Source organism: Equus quagga, chromosome 14 (assembly GCF_021613505.1).
Source record: "Equus quagga isolate Etosha38 chromosome 14, UCLA_HA_Equagga_1.0, whole genome shotgun sequence".
Taxonomy (NCBI): Eukaryota; Metazoa; Chordata; class Mammalia; order Perissodactyla; family Equidae; genus Equus; species Equus quagga.
In genome coordinates this window covers 30,206,974-30,221,701 of record NC_060280.1, presented here as the reverse complement: position 1 = coordinate 30,221,701, position 14,728 = coordinate 30,206,974, and the positions used below count along the sequence as shown (strand labels likewise).

Sequence of the window (14,728 nt, the reverse complement as noted above, 5' to 3'; positions counted from 1 at the left end):
CTCAGAGTGACAAAGCACCGTAAAAAGCATGAAATAACCACCCCTTTTCAAAGTGAAAAAAGGGAAGGCTTGGTGAGTGCATCTGAAAGGCCACGTTTGCATGGGGGGAGGGACGATTTGGGGAGCAGTTGTATTAACTATTTGTAAATACTTCATTCTACAAGAAATTAAAAACCTTTGGAGGGGTAGGTAGCCTTTTGAAGTCATTTCATGTGGTTGAACAGATGACCTGGCTTTCCTTTCTAAGCCAATACAGCATTAGTACAATAGAGCTACTGTCAATCTTCTCAGTACAATGACCTTCTTTTACACTTGTATAAAATAGCTGCCAGACAGTGAGCACTAATTTCTGAGTTGGTACATTCAGAAACAGGCAGATACAGTCCGCCACACAGTTAAAGACATTGTTGCCCAATAATGTTACTGTAAACACCCAGATGATTTTTATTTATATTTAACCTGTACACATCAGCCCATTTTCCAGACAGAACAAATGATTCAAACACTAACATCATCTAAGGACCTATACCGTATTCACCAAAAGTACAGTGGCAGAATACCAGGATATTTATCGGGATATTACAGCTTTGACTGCCTGCTAACCACCCACAAGAGAATCTAAAATTATTATTTATTACCAGGACAACTTATCTATAACACCGCTCAACAACTGCTCAATTGATCTCCCTTATTTATTAAACAAACACACGTACTGAAAAATTTCAAAACACACACAAACTAGCTATCACTGTGCTTATCACTCAATAATAAATGTATGATCACAAGCAACAACTGAGAATTCATAAAAGTTATTCCAACTTTCTCGAAACACACATGATAACTCTCAGGAATCACGTGCTGAATTTATAAGTAGGAGTTATTCCTCAGCCCAATAAACTCTCTTTCCCCTGTGTCACTCACATCTCTTCAGCCTTCATGTCTCAACTTAGGAATTACTTATTGTTAGAAACCCTTCCTAACCACCCTCTCCCAAACTAAATAATACTCCTACAGGTTTTCGTAGAATCCTGTTCTTCCCCGGTACTACAAACGCATGTGTCAGCTATCTTAGTCTCCCTCCAAACCGTGTAGCTGAGCAGACAGAAGCTGGAACACCTTGAAGATGAAGCAGTTTAACACAGGGCAACATAACTCGGCTCAAGCAAGAGGAGCCAACTCCCTACTCACATGCACACACCCACAGAGAGGAAAGGTTAATTCACTGGGTCACAATTCAGCTGAAACATAAACTCGGTTTGAGAATCACTCAAGCCAGTTAACTCATAAATAAGTATTTGTACTGCTCAGTTCAGTTTTTTCCCAAAGGTTTAAAAACAGCTCAGGCAGTCACAATTCCAACAGAAGTTTATGGTTCTGATAATTATGTCACATGCTTTCCCTAAAAATACAGGCTCTAAAATTTTGTTTATTTAATTGTAAGGCCCATCACCAACCTCCAGTGGACCTCTAGCAGACATGATCAGCTGAAGGAAGTGTGACACAAGGGAAGCAGCAGGATGCTGTGAAAGAGCGGGGCTCCTGAACATCGGTTCTACCAGTCAGCGCTAGCTTTACGGCCTAGAGCAAGTTCCTCAGCCTGTCTTAACCTCCGTTTCCTCACCAGTAAAACAGGCATATCTCTTTCCTTGGACAAGAAATGTTCACATATTGAGGTATACGGGGTGGCTATTCTGGTTTAAACCTGACTCAGCCTGAACTAAAAAGAAACCTGACTTATGGCCTATCAAACATTAAAGTAAACGCATTAAACATTATCTCAAAGTGAAAGAATGCTCACTTTGAAGATAAGGACACATACTTCCTTTCCTACCACCAGTACCAGTATCAGTAACACCCGTACCAGTACTCCAGAAGATAAGTTTCCTTTCCCGGACATCAGGGTCATGTGGACCTGCTAATGTGCAACTGAGCGTCTCTTTGAAACTGAGGAATATGTATCCTGGGTATGTCCGTTCTTTGTTCTAAAAAGGTATAAAACTGTACTGAAAACCATACTTTTCCAGAACACTTTCTTCCTTTGTGGAGAATGCCTTCTCGAATTATAGTTCTCAACCTGGCTCAAGTAAAATTAACTTCCTCTCCCTTACCTATGGAATGGTTGTTGGTTATCTGCCTCAACACCTTGCAGCACTGTTACCAGGATGAGAAACAATGTACATAATGCATCCAACACGCCACTTGAATCACATGTGAGTACTTAATAATCGGTATCTCTTATTTATTAAAGAAACACACAGGAACTAGCTATCACTTTTCTTACTCCCAACATGAGATTTTTAATTTCCTAATAGTTAAAAACTCCCTTTTTGTAAAAATATCTAATGATTAACTTTATAACTGTTAAATATGGGTACATGCGGGTTCATTACAATTCGTCTTTACTTCCAGTATGTACAAAATCAACTTTAGAGAACTTAGTTACTTTCATTCTTATTGCTCCAATCATTTCAGTTAATACCGATGACCCTTCAATCACTAAGAATCTAACCTCTTCCTGAACCAAAAGAAAAAGTTCCCAAAATCTAATAAGTGGTTTGGAGGGTATGGCTAGCTGAAGCCAGAGACATTAAAGCTGAATTAGACATTCCCCAGTAATTATTCCATACCAAATATATCTGAGAAGAAACCAGGACTGACATATAACTTGGAGACACATCTTCACTACCTGGCCTGTCAAAGGTGGATTATTCTTGTTACTCAATGCGACAGACACTTATGAGACTTCTCTGGGTAGAGCATTACACTCGGCTCATTAGAATAGAGAAAAATGAGTAAGTGGGGGTTCTTGTCCACCAGATGCTCCTAATATTCTGTGACCTGTAACAGTATCCCTTCCAAAATCTGACTCTCATGCCATCCAGCCCGTGGCTATCATCTCCTATTTTCCCAGCTCCTCTGCTGCCCTGCTCCTCAATCCCCTTGCCCCTGTCTTCGTCATACTTGCCAAGCAAAATCCCAATCCACCCCTGCTCACTCCACTTCTTAGCCATTTCTTGAAAACCTCAAGCACACTCCTGCCTTTGTACTTTCCTGTTTCTTGGCCTAGAACAGTCTTCTCCCACACAGACGCATAGTTTGTTCCCTCACTTCTTTCAGGTGTCTGCTCAAATCATATCCTCTACATGACTACCAGAGAAAAAAACAAGCAAACACCCCTGCCAGATCCTCCCTTTTCCTGCTTTATCTTACTACATTGTATTTATTACCATTTAACAACATATTCCGATTTCTCATCAATTCTAACATGCACTTTGCTTCACACTGTAAGATGAATTCTGATTTCAGGAATGTTAAAATCAATGAGGTCCTACAATCTTTGACCACCAGGTGGCAGTCATCAGGTGTCACTGTTTCTACATGCACAACCTTAAAAATTGCTGGTCTCAATATCAATTCTTTCAAGTTAGATACATTGTTGGCACCACATGTGCTAAATTTAACTGCCACTTAAAATATCTCTCTTGATTCAGATTGAAACAAAAAAAAGTCCCATACATAATAGCTATCAAAAATTCAAATTCAAAAGATTAAAAAAATACCAGTTGTTCACAACAATGTAGAGTAACCAGAACTCTCATAAACTGCTGGGCAGAGTGTAAATAAAACAATAATTTTGGAAAACTGTTCAGCAATATATATTAAATGTGATCATATGCATATTCCCAGAAAGTCCACTCCTAGATGTACACCCAACAGAAATGCATACATACATTATGTTCAACCAAAAGATATACAGGAATATTCATAGGAGCACTATTCATATTTGCTCAAAACTGGAAACTAACCAAACGCCCCGTCAGCAGAAGAATGGATAAATTCTGGTGTATTCAGACAATGGAATACTATAGAGCAAAAACAAACTACAAATATGCCCCACAATACGAATGACTCTTACAATGTAAAGTCAAGACATGGAAGTCAGACTCAAAAGAGTGTGTACTGTATGATTTTGTTTCTATAAAGCTCAAAAACACGTAAAATTACTTTATGGTGTTAAAAGTCAGGAGAGGAGTAGTAACTGAAGAGGGCATGAGGGGGCTCCCAGGACACTGACAATACTCTGTTGTTTGACCTGGATGCTGGTTACACAGGTGTACTCAATTTGAGACAATGTATCAAACTGTACACTTAGGAGCTATAAATGCTTCTGGATGTACGGGAAACGTCACTGAGAACTATTAAGTTCGTGTCAGTAGAAAAGCACAGAAACACAGCAACAAGGCATGAACTTGGTATTAGAAAAGCAAATATCTGTCAACAGAGAAATAATGTCATCCATCTTCTTTACAGGACTTAAGGAAATTCCCACAAATTGAGGGGACTGATTAATATTTTATTGCTGAGATACATACAAAAGATTCCCTATCACAGGGCAAGCAATGCATCTGAGGGAAGGAAAGATACCCAAACAAACACCTTGGAACGGGTGAAATGAATTTCAAAGTAAAAAGAGGCTGGTAAGACTGAATCATAGCTCACACAGGACTACTGCCAAGGCCCTGTGTTTCTGTTTAATTAGAAATATTTATTTTTTCTTGGTGAACATAAAGTCTTACAACTGACAACTTGGATTAGGATATATATTTTTTTCCTCTGACATCAGAGTGGCAAAACCAGCTACTCTGCTCTGAGGACCAAGCTCAGAATATAACACTAAGAGAAACAGTCGAAGCCTTAAAGTTACAGGAGTAAAATAGAATATTCACAAGGTCACGAGAGCCCAACTTAGTTCACTAGAGTGGAAATTTACCCAAAGCTTTAGCTACAAATAACGTATTACTTTGCCTAAGCCTTTAATAGCTAATTAGAAGTCAGTCAATAAATACATTTACGAAAGAGTCCACTCGTTAAGAAACATTTGCTGAGTGCCTTCTGTGTGCCAAGCACAATGGTAACCAGTAGGAATAAAAACATTTAAACCACTATTCAGCAAACATCACAACAGCTTAAGAATAACAAACACCTAAGCAGGGAAGAAACCAACAAATGCTGCTCATCTGCGGTTCTTCAGAGACAGTACGAAGAGAGGTAACAATGTGCATATTCGCTGAGGACTGCTGATTCCTGTGGTGTCCAATGGCCATTAATCTGAACCAGTCACAATGATTTAGCAAAAAGCTAAGAAAAAAGAGTCCTTTCAAAAAGAAAATAAAAAATGAATTGAGATTTATTGATTTATTTTTTCAAAGATTGGCACCTGAGCTAACATCTGTTGTCAATTTTTTTTTTCTTTCTTCTCTCCAACCACCGCCCCCCCCCCAGTACATAGTTGCATATTCTAGTTGTAGGTGCTTCTGGTTGTGCTATGTGGGATGCCACCTCAGCATGGCCTGATGAGCAGTGCCATGTCCATGCCCAGGATCCGAACCGGTGAAACCCTGGGCTGCCAAAGCAGAGCACGCAAACTTAACCACTCGGCCAGGGGGCCAGCCCCAAATTGAGGTTTATTAAACCTTTAGTAAGTTATCAAAGAAACAAAAAACAATCCTTGCCAAAACATCATAATCTCAAAGAATATCCTAAAAGGAAATACAGACAAATCAACATTTACCAAACAACTACCCAATAAGAGAAGTACACTGGGAGCTAGAGGGCCAGAAAGATCTTCGGGCAGTCTCTGACCTCCAGGAACTTTCGTCTGCTTTGGGAGATGAAATGTTCATGAACAATTACTATGCAAGCAAATGTTGTAAGGATATACGTATACTAAGGAAACAATTACAGAACAAACTGTAAGTTGAAAGGACCTAGGAAGTCTTTTTGTCCAATCCTCTCCCTTTTCTACACTGTTCAGCTCAAGTACATCAGGGATGACGATGTCACACTTCATAGATGGTTCAGAAACAACTGAAGATAGGAGACAAAAGGAGTTGAAGACAGGAGTTAATATTCAGAGATGATGTTTAGAAACATGGATTTGGAAGTCGAGTGACTATCAGGTAAATACAACAGCACTAATGTTGACCCCACGCTGAAGGCCCACTGCATCACAGCTTCCGTTCCCACGCAAACCCGGAACAAAGTAACGGGACGCTGCAGAACCAGCCCAACTAGAGTTCTGCCTACAGAAAAGGGGGGAGATAAACGAAGGCGACGTTCTCCTCTGTCTGCTCCCTAAACCTCCACTCACCCGGCTCTCACTTCTGTTGCCACCTGAACCAGAAGAGGAGGAGAAACTATCATTTACCCAATAGCCACTACGTGTCAGGCATGGCGCCAGTCACTTCCCATGAATCAGTTAAGGTATGTAGAACAAGAACTTTACTGGTGACTGAGGCTCTGAAGAGATGGGCCCAGGGAACTCGTCTGGCCTAGGATCCAAATCTATTATGATATTTTAGAGGCATTTAGAAGATAGCTTGATGAAGAGGAAAGAGAAGCAGAGACTTGAAGGCAGAAGGTCTAAGGACTGGGGTTCTAGTTTTGTGGTTATGTGACTACAAAAGTTGTTGGCCCTCTCTGGATATCAGTTTCTTAAGATCTATCCCATCTAGCCTTACAGGTTGTTCTAAGGATCAAAACGGGATATTATATGTAAAAGGATTCTGTAAATATAACACATTACTGATATCCATTTAGTCATCTAACAAATATTCACTGAGCATCTATACTATTCTAGACGCTAGGGTTTCAGTGGTGAACAAGACTGGCAAGGTCTCTGCTCTCAGGGAACTTTCACTCTGGTAGGTGGGAGACAGATAATAAACACAAACAAATAGTGAACAAGAGTTTCCGATAGTGAGGAATGCCCTAAAGAAAATAAAACGGGCAATGTGAACAAGGGTGTGACTAGGGGAAAGGGGACTACTTAGATAGACTAGTCACAGAAAGCCTAGCTGCAATGACATAGCTGAGACCTCAAAGGAATCGTCAGCCAAATAAAGAACCAGGGAAACAAGGGTTCTAGGCATGAGGAAGAAGACAAGCTTGGCACGTTTGAAGCACTGAAAAAACGAGGTATGCCTGGAACACAATGAGTGAGGGAAAATATTAGGAGACGAGGCTGAAAGAGTAAAGAGGAGTCAAATCCACTATGGTCTCGGACCACTAAAAGGACATTATCATTACCATAAAGCTTTTCTATTTCCCAACATGGCCCAATAAATTGAGCCATTTATGCAATTATCTAGTGTACACATCATCAAAAATAGGACACTTTCAGATTTCTAACTGAACAATGCCATTGCCAAAAATAATAAGTAGAAAGATCTTATATGATGGCCCTAGAAATAAAATCCTTAAGAACTATATCTAAACAAAGATATCATTTATTATGTTTCGTAAGTCAAATGATCAAAAACCTCTATAGCAAATAGAAGTGATAGAATTATAGAATTTGAGTTGAAAGAACGCTAAAGTTTTTAACAGAAAAAATCAGTTCATTCAGCAAATATTTATCAAGCACTTACTTGTGCCAGGCATGTTCTAAGCACCAGAGATACAGCAATGAACAAATCAACGAAGATGTAAGCAATAACTGAGCATAAGATCTAAAAGCAGAAATACCATAACGCCAGAAGTGAACTTGAACTTATTTTATATGTCAGCATTTCTGAAACAGGAGTTATAGGCTTAGTCCTATGTACCTGTCAGAAAGCAAACTTACCAAGGAATTCTTAATCACTTCACTTCTATAAAATTCTGGAAAAAAAGAAAAAGAACAATAAGTGATATGGAAGAAAACAAGCTCATCAACTCTTAATCCTGTAAATTTTTTAACATGTGTTCAGCAAACATTTAAAACATTTTCAAGGAATCTATTCTCTCTATATCTTTATCTGCAAAAAATAAAACAGAAATAAAGATTAAATAAAAGTGTTTTAAAGGGAAAAATATTAGTAAAGAAAGGCCAAAACCTGTTAAGATTTAATTTAGTTTAACCTTAATTTAGATTTAACCTTACTGGCTACTTTTACCCCATATTCAAACCTGAGCCCTTAAAAACTCAGACTTTCTTCTCCCTTGCCTACTGCCACTCTCTAAAACTGATTCCATATACTCTGTTTTTCTCAAATATCTCCAATGATTATCCATTGTAGTGTACGGAATGAATATCGATCTAGTAACCATGTAACCTAAGTGCTGGCTCTACCTATCATTAACAGTCTGTCTCTTTAACTTCCTTGGGCCCATTTTTCATTAGACAACTTCGAGAATTAGACTAAGCATCAAAATTTCACGATTCTACAAACCTTCGTATATGCTGTAAATGCTACAAAACCTGAAGACACGATCAAAAGAGGGAAATGTGTCAGAAGTTCAGACACTCCCAGCACCCGCCCCCCACATTCCCTCTGCTGCCCCTGCTGAAGGCCGCTCCACGATGCTTTGTCTCTGCAGAGCCCACAAGGACCCCTGTATCCTCAAGCTGCTATGGGGCTGTATCTCCCAAAGGTGATGCACGGACCACTGGTACTTCAGATGATTGTAGGTGATACATGGGTGAACTTTACTTTTTTCTAATGTATTGAAATTTGTATCTCATACATTCAAACCCTAACTGCAAGCTCCATAAAGAGCAGTAGTGTTGTTTCGTACAACTGCTGTCTCCTCAGCAAGCAAGACCATTCCAGGCACAGGGCAGATGCTTGATAAATACTTTTTTATCGAATGAACAATTTCACAGATGATGCTTAGACATAAGTTTAAAAATAATGAACTTAAAAAAATATATTAATATATTAAGTAGTAAAGTATAGATGAAACTCAGATACAGTGGAACTTGTCAAAGTGGTCCAGCAACGACTGCAGCCTGGGAGTCATCAAGCAGTCAAGGACAAGCAGACCCGGACACAACACTCTTCCGGGCAAACTCTTGGTTAAAGTACTTCTTGACAAACACACCATCTACATTAATCTATGCTTGTCTTCCTTAAGGGAAAAAAAAAAAAAAAAAGATGAAGATAATTATTCCGTTTTGTGGCAAGACAGTCACAGTGTATTCAGTTAAAAGAACAGGTTTTAAGAGAATTTATGACAGGATCCAAATTTTTATAACTACGTTAACAATGCTTATCTCAGGTGACAGAATTAGGCTGCTCATTTTTATTTTTTGCTTGGCAGTTTTCTAATTTTTCTATTTTGAGCAATTATTTTAAATAAGAAAAGAGATCATTCTAAGCGTTTTTAAAGGAAATCTCGCACTGATGATCTTTAAGTTACTGCTAAGTTTTAGATATTTCAAGTAATGTTACAAACAATCTTTTAAAGATATATATCCTGAGACATTTGAATCTATAGGATAACTTTTAGAAGTAAAATTGCAAGAGAAAAAGAAAATATAGTTGGAATTTGATAGATATTGCCAAATTATTCTCTAAAAATATTGTACCAATTTACAATCCCACTTATGAAAATACCTTTCTCCCCAACACTGGGCAATCCTAACTATTATCCTTTTCACTTTTTTGCCAAATGGTTAACTAATTATTCCAACCATAAATTAACTGTATAAACGTATGTGTACATGTATGAATGTGTATACATACATATATTCTAATTTATATGTACCATATATATTTTTAGGGAAAAAAAGACAAAGGGCTAAAAAAAGTACCATTTTTATAACAAGGCACTTTCACTTCATTCTTAATACATTTTTGCATTGTTTAAATTTTTGCAAGTATATATTACTTTTAAAATCTGTGAAAAAAATAATAAAATACTCCTTTTTTCTTTTGAGAGAGAATTCCTCAACTTAATATGCAAAGTGCCCAAATTAAACAGTTCCCAAAAGAAATATCCCTAGCACTGAGAAGAGGAATAGTATCATTATTTCTTCCAAAACGTTGCTGACTGCCTGACTGTGTACAAATGAACCTGAGCAATCTGCCTTCTCCATCAGACCCTCAAAATGCGCTTGCTAATTCAAGCGGAGAGAGGCCGACAGAGGAGCCTTACGGTGTGGAAAGAGATCGCCAAGTCTAAGGTAACTTCTAACATGCCAAACGTGGGCCGACACTGCCTATCGTTCTGTTACATCTAAAATACTGCCAATGAAACTAGCAGCACGGTACAAAACAGAATAGTGAACTTAGGAGAATTTAAAGTCAAAAGTAGTTCCGGTCCCCAATCCATCACGTGTAAGTTTGACCCTGGACAAGTCAATTAACCTTCTTGGGCCATAGTTCCTTCACCTTTCAAAGGAGAAAGACACCTGGAAAATAACAGGGTTGTTGTGAAGCCCACATGAAACAGTGAATTAAACACTCTTTATAAACTCTAATTTTTATTCATACAATTCTATTAATTTTTATTAATCCAATTGGAGCAACACTACTTGACAAGTAAATTTTCAAAAAGATATCATCCAAGACCTATTTCTACTGAAAGGGACCATGAGACTTCAGTGCTCCTCTATGCACGCCAAGACCTAAAGAATCGAGGCAAGCAGACTGCAGAGCACGGTCCCGGGGCGCCACGCGGCTCTGATGCAGCATTCCACTCATTCAACAAACGCTTTCTCAGTACCTCAATCTCACGCATCACAGAAGAAAAACAAACTTAAACTATACTATAAAACTGTTTTTCACCTATCAGATTGGCAAAAAATTCAAACGTTTCATTGCAGAGTCTGTTGGTAAGGCTGTGCGTAAAAAGGAACCCATATATAGCAAGTGGAAATGTAAACTAGGACAATTTTGCAATATTTACCAAAACTAGAATTACACACTCTCATTGTACTTCCACTTCTTGGAATTTTCCCCTATACTATAGCTATACCAGCACTCACACAACATAACAAACAAAGTTACTCAATGTAGTACTGTGTGTACAGCAAAAGACTGGAACAACCTATAAATGCCTACCAATGGGAGCTATTCAAACACTTTATGGTACATCTACTCAATGCAAAACTGTGCTGAAAATCTGGGAAGCTCTCTATGAACTCATATGGAAAAACATCTAAGACATATTAAGCGAAAAATGCAAGGCATGGAAATATATATAGCTTGGAACTATTTTTACTTGTATTTGCATAAAGAATCTCAGGGAAGATAAACAAGAAACGAGCAACCGTGGTTACCACGGTGGGGTGGAAGACTAAGGAGAGATGGGGCAGGTGAAAAGAAGACTTTAATATAAACCTTTATATATTCCACGGACTACATTAGCTTTTAAAGAATTAAATGAAAAAAATAAATTTGAGGACTTAGTATGTGCCAAGCGTTGTTCCAAGCACTGGAGACAGTACAGTGAACAAAACTGACCTAAACACTTCTGCCCTCATGGGGCTTCTACTCCAGCGGAGAGGGACGCACATTGACCAAATAAACAACAGTATGTCAGCTCATGTTAAGTACTGTGGAGAAAAATAAAGCACAAAAGGACAGGAGGAGAACAGCCACAATTTTGAAGAGGGTTACTCAGCGATCAAGGAGAGTCTCTCTAAGAAAACATTCGGAGTAAAGACCTGAGAGAAGACGGAAAAGCCAGTCATGTGGTGTCAGGAGCAAAGAGTGCCCAGGTCTTCAAAGCGAAGTAAACTCAAGGTACTCAAGGAACGGCAAGAAGTCCAGTGCGGCCGGAACACAGAACTGGAGGAGGAGGGGGAGAGGAGCTCCAAGCAGTGACAGAGAGCCAGATCATGACAGGCCTTCTAGGAAACCAGAGGGATTTTAGCTTTTACTCTGAATGGGATGGGAAGCCACTGGAGGGTTTTGAGGAGAGGAATAACATGATCTCACTTTCATTTTAATAGGATCTTGGTTGAGAACATACTGCAGAGGGTGCATGGGCAGGCAAACCTGTTAGAAGTCTACTTCAACAATTCAGGCAAGAGATGATAGTGGTTTGGAGATAGTAAGAAGTGATTAGATTACAGATACAGATATAGTGTTGTGTTGGGTTGTTTTTTGTTTTTGTTTTTGTTTTTGGTGAGGAAGATTGGCCCTGAGCTAGCATCTGTGCCAAAGTTTCCCTATTTTATGTGTGGGATGCCACCACAGCACGGCTTGATGAGCAGTATGTAGGTCTATGCCTGGGATTTGAACCCAAAAACCTCAGGCCGCCAAAACAGAGAGCATAAACTTAACCACTACACAACCAGGCCAACCCCAAGATTATAGATATATTTTTGATAATAAGAGCCAAAAGTATTTGCTGAAAGATTGGATGTGAGATATAAAAGAGAACAATCCAGGATGATTCCAACGTTTTTGGCCAAGGAAATGGAATGATGGAGCTGACATTTTCTGAGAGAAGGAAGAACACAGATTGGACAGCGGAAACTCAGTTTTAAATATACCAAGTTTAAGCTACCTACTAAACTCCAAAGAGAGATGCAGAGTAAGCAACTGGACACAGGAGCATTAGTTCAGAGGGGAGAGCCAAGCTAAAGATACAATTTGCGAGTTGTGAAAGTGATAAATGCTATTTAAACTATGAGACTTGGGTGAGATCACCAAACTGGATTATTTCTCACCAAACTGGACCACCAATTGGATTATTATAATCCAAACTGGATTATATTCATCATCTGATGTATTCAATATAGCTGGTTAGGATTTCAGGAGAGGACAGACACTCATATCTCACGGGTGAGAAAATAACTATGGCTGAAGAACAAACTTGATTTTATCAATATTCCAAATATAAGAGAGAACCAGAATTGGAACCTAGGCCCTCACGCATTAACACAAGGCTTTGCTCTCTGGGGATGTGACAACTGGTGTTTTGATTTGAACCACCTAACAAGCAGACGGCCTCCTAAGAGCACTACAAGATGTCAAAATCCAAAAAAATTCACACATAGCTTCTTAGGATATGCTGTGAATTCTGCTGAAATAAAAGAATAACTTAGAAATCAACATTTCAGATATTCTTCCAACAAAAAAAATCTTTCTTTTAAAACTAAGAAACACCACCACTAAGCAGGTGGTACAGGTGGTTTTGTGGGAAGAGCCAATTGGCCTTCTACTGTGGTCATCCTACACCAAGGGCCACATAATGATCATGAAATGAATATTCGTGTTTGTCATCACATGGCTAATAAGATAAGGTGGTATTAACTAGGTTTACTACGGAAAGAGCTTCTGGGCTCTTCCTACGCTAGTTCAAAGCTATAGAGCCCAACATATGGACCCAAAAAGAAGACCACGAATAAACTTAATTCAACCATGACATTTTGGAGCAGGAGGAAGTCTCAGAAATCATCAGTCCTCTCGTTTTAGAGATAAATTAACTAAAGCTCAAAAGGGGAACTAAATGCCATAGCCAAAGGGCTGGCCAGTTAGTGACAGGCTCATTACCACTACCAGACACTAGACTTCCCCGTGGTTTGTCACAATCAAATGATGACTGTGTCAATCATCATTTTATTGAGATAACTTCAAGAAGCAGTCTATGATAACTTTTAAGCTGAAGATGTAATCTGAGCTAGAAGGAGACAAAAAGCAAAAACAAGAACAAATAAAAAAAATCACTTTAGGACCAGCCCCGTGGCCAAGTGGTTAAGTTCGTGCGCTCCACTTCGGTGGCCCAGGGTTTTGCTGGTTCGGATCCTGGGTGCGGACATGGCACTGCTCATCAAGCCATGCTGAGGTGGCGTCCCATATGCCACAACTAGAAGGACCCACAACTAAAAATACACAACTATGTACTGGGGGGCTTTGGGGAGAGAAAGGAAAAATAAAATCTTTAAAAAAAAAAAATCACTTTGCTTTCATCGTATCTCTCAGACAAGTTTTTACATCACGGTCATCAATCAGCTGCACGACTACTTTTTTTTACAAACTACTATTATATTATTAACATTACAATTCTAATAATAATTGCTATCATTCAGCAAATACCTAAAATGTACTAAGTACTCTGTTAATTACTGTTATCAGAGAGAACACCAGAGCAAGGAAGTTCTATGAAGACAATCCAGGCCAGATCATATAGGAACCTATCCAAAATCTCAAATACTCTGGCACTATCATCACATTGCTGAAACCAATCAGTGAGCAGTAGACCAAATGGATTAAGGTCTGCAAAAATGCTTATACGCTTAGGACAAATCATGTCCAAACTGTTTCATTTTCCATCTGGGCACAGAGGAAGAGACACCTAAGAAGTCCCTTTTTCATTTAAAAAGGACAACACAACTGATTTTTGTCTAACAGAATGTGACGGAATTGATGTGGGCCATTTCCATGAAGAAACCTCCCTCAAATAACCTCTCCCTCCTGCCGGGCCAGAGGCCACGTGCTTACAACAGCGGCATGGCAAGAGAGACGGAGCCTGGCCACCCGAGCCACCACTGAGAGGACGCTGCCAAGGCAGGACCTGACCAAGACCACCTGCAGGGGCCGGCTCCGTGGCCAAGTGATTAAGTTCACACGCTTCGCTGCGGCGGCCCAGGGTTCGGATCCTGGGCGCGGACATGGCACCGCTCGTCAGGCCATGTTGAGGCGGCGTCCCACGTCCCACAACTAGAAGGACCTGCAGCTAGGATATACAACTGTATACGGGGGGATGGTTTGGGGAGATAAAGCAGGAAAAAAAAAAAAGGGAAGATTGGCAACAGTTGTTAGCCCAGGTGCCAATCTTAAAAAAAAAAAAAAACCACCTGCACCGGCAGACCACATGTAAGAAATGTATGATGTTAAACCAGTGAGATTTATGGTATTTGTTATAGTAGCTAGCATTAATAATTCAGATTAACACAACTGTGTTTTTAAAATAAGCAATGGTTAGAAGGAAAAATAAGAACGAAACAAAA

General features: G+C 39.3%; 1 protein-coding gene across 3 annotated transcripts in view; it reads right to left on the bottom strand.

Moving 5' to 3' along the window:
- UVRAG (UV radiation resistance associated) overlaps window positions 1-14,728 on the bottom strand; it is a 305,917-nt gene that overhangs the window by 259,934 nt on the left and 31,255 nt on the right. For 2 of the 3 annotated variants that reach the window (XM_046685391.1, XM_046685393.1), the window contains exon 3: window positions 7,628-7,662. The exons of the other annotated variant lie outside the window; for it this stretch is intronic. In XM_046685391.1, the coding sequence (XP_046541347.1) occupies window positions 7,628-7,662 (35 nt within the window). The remainder of the gene's footprint in view (window positions 1-7,627; window positions 7,663-14,728) is intronic. 3 annotated transcript variants of the gene reach the window in all.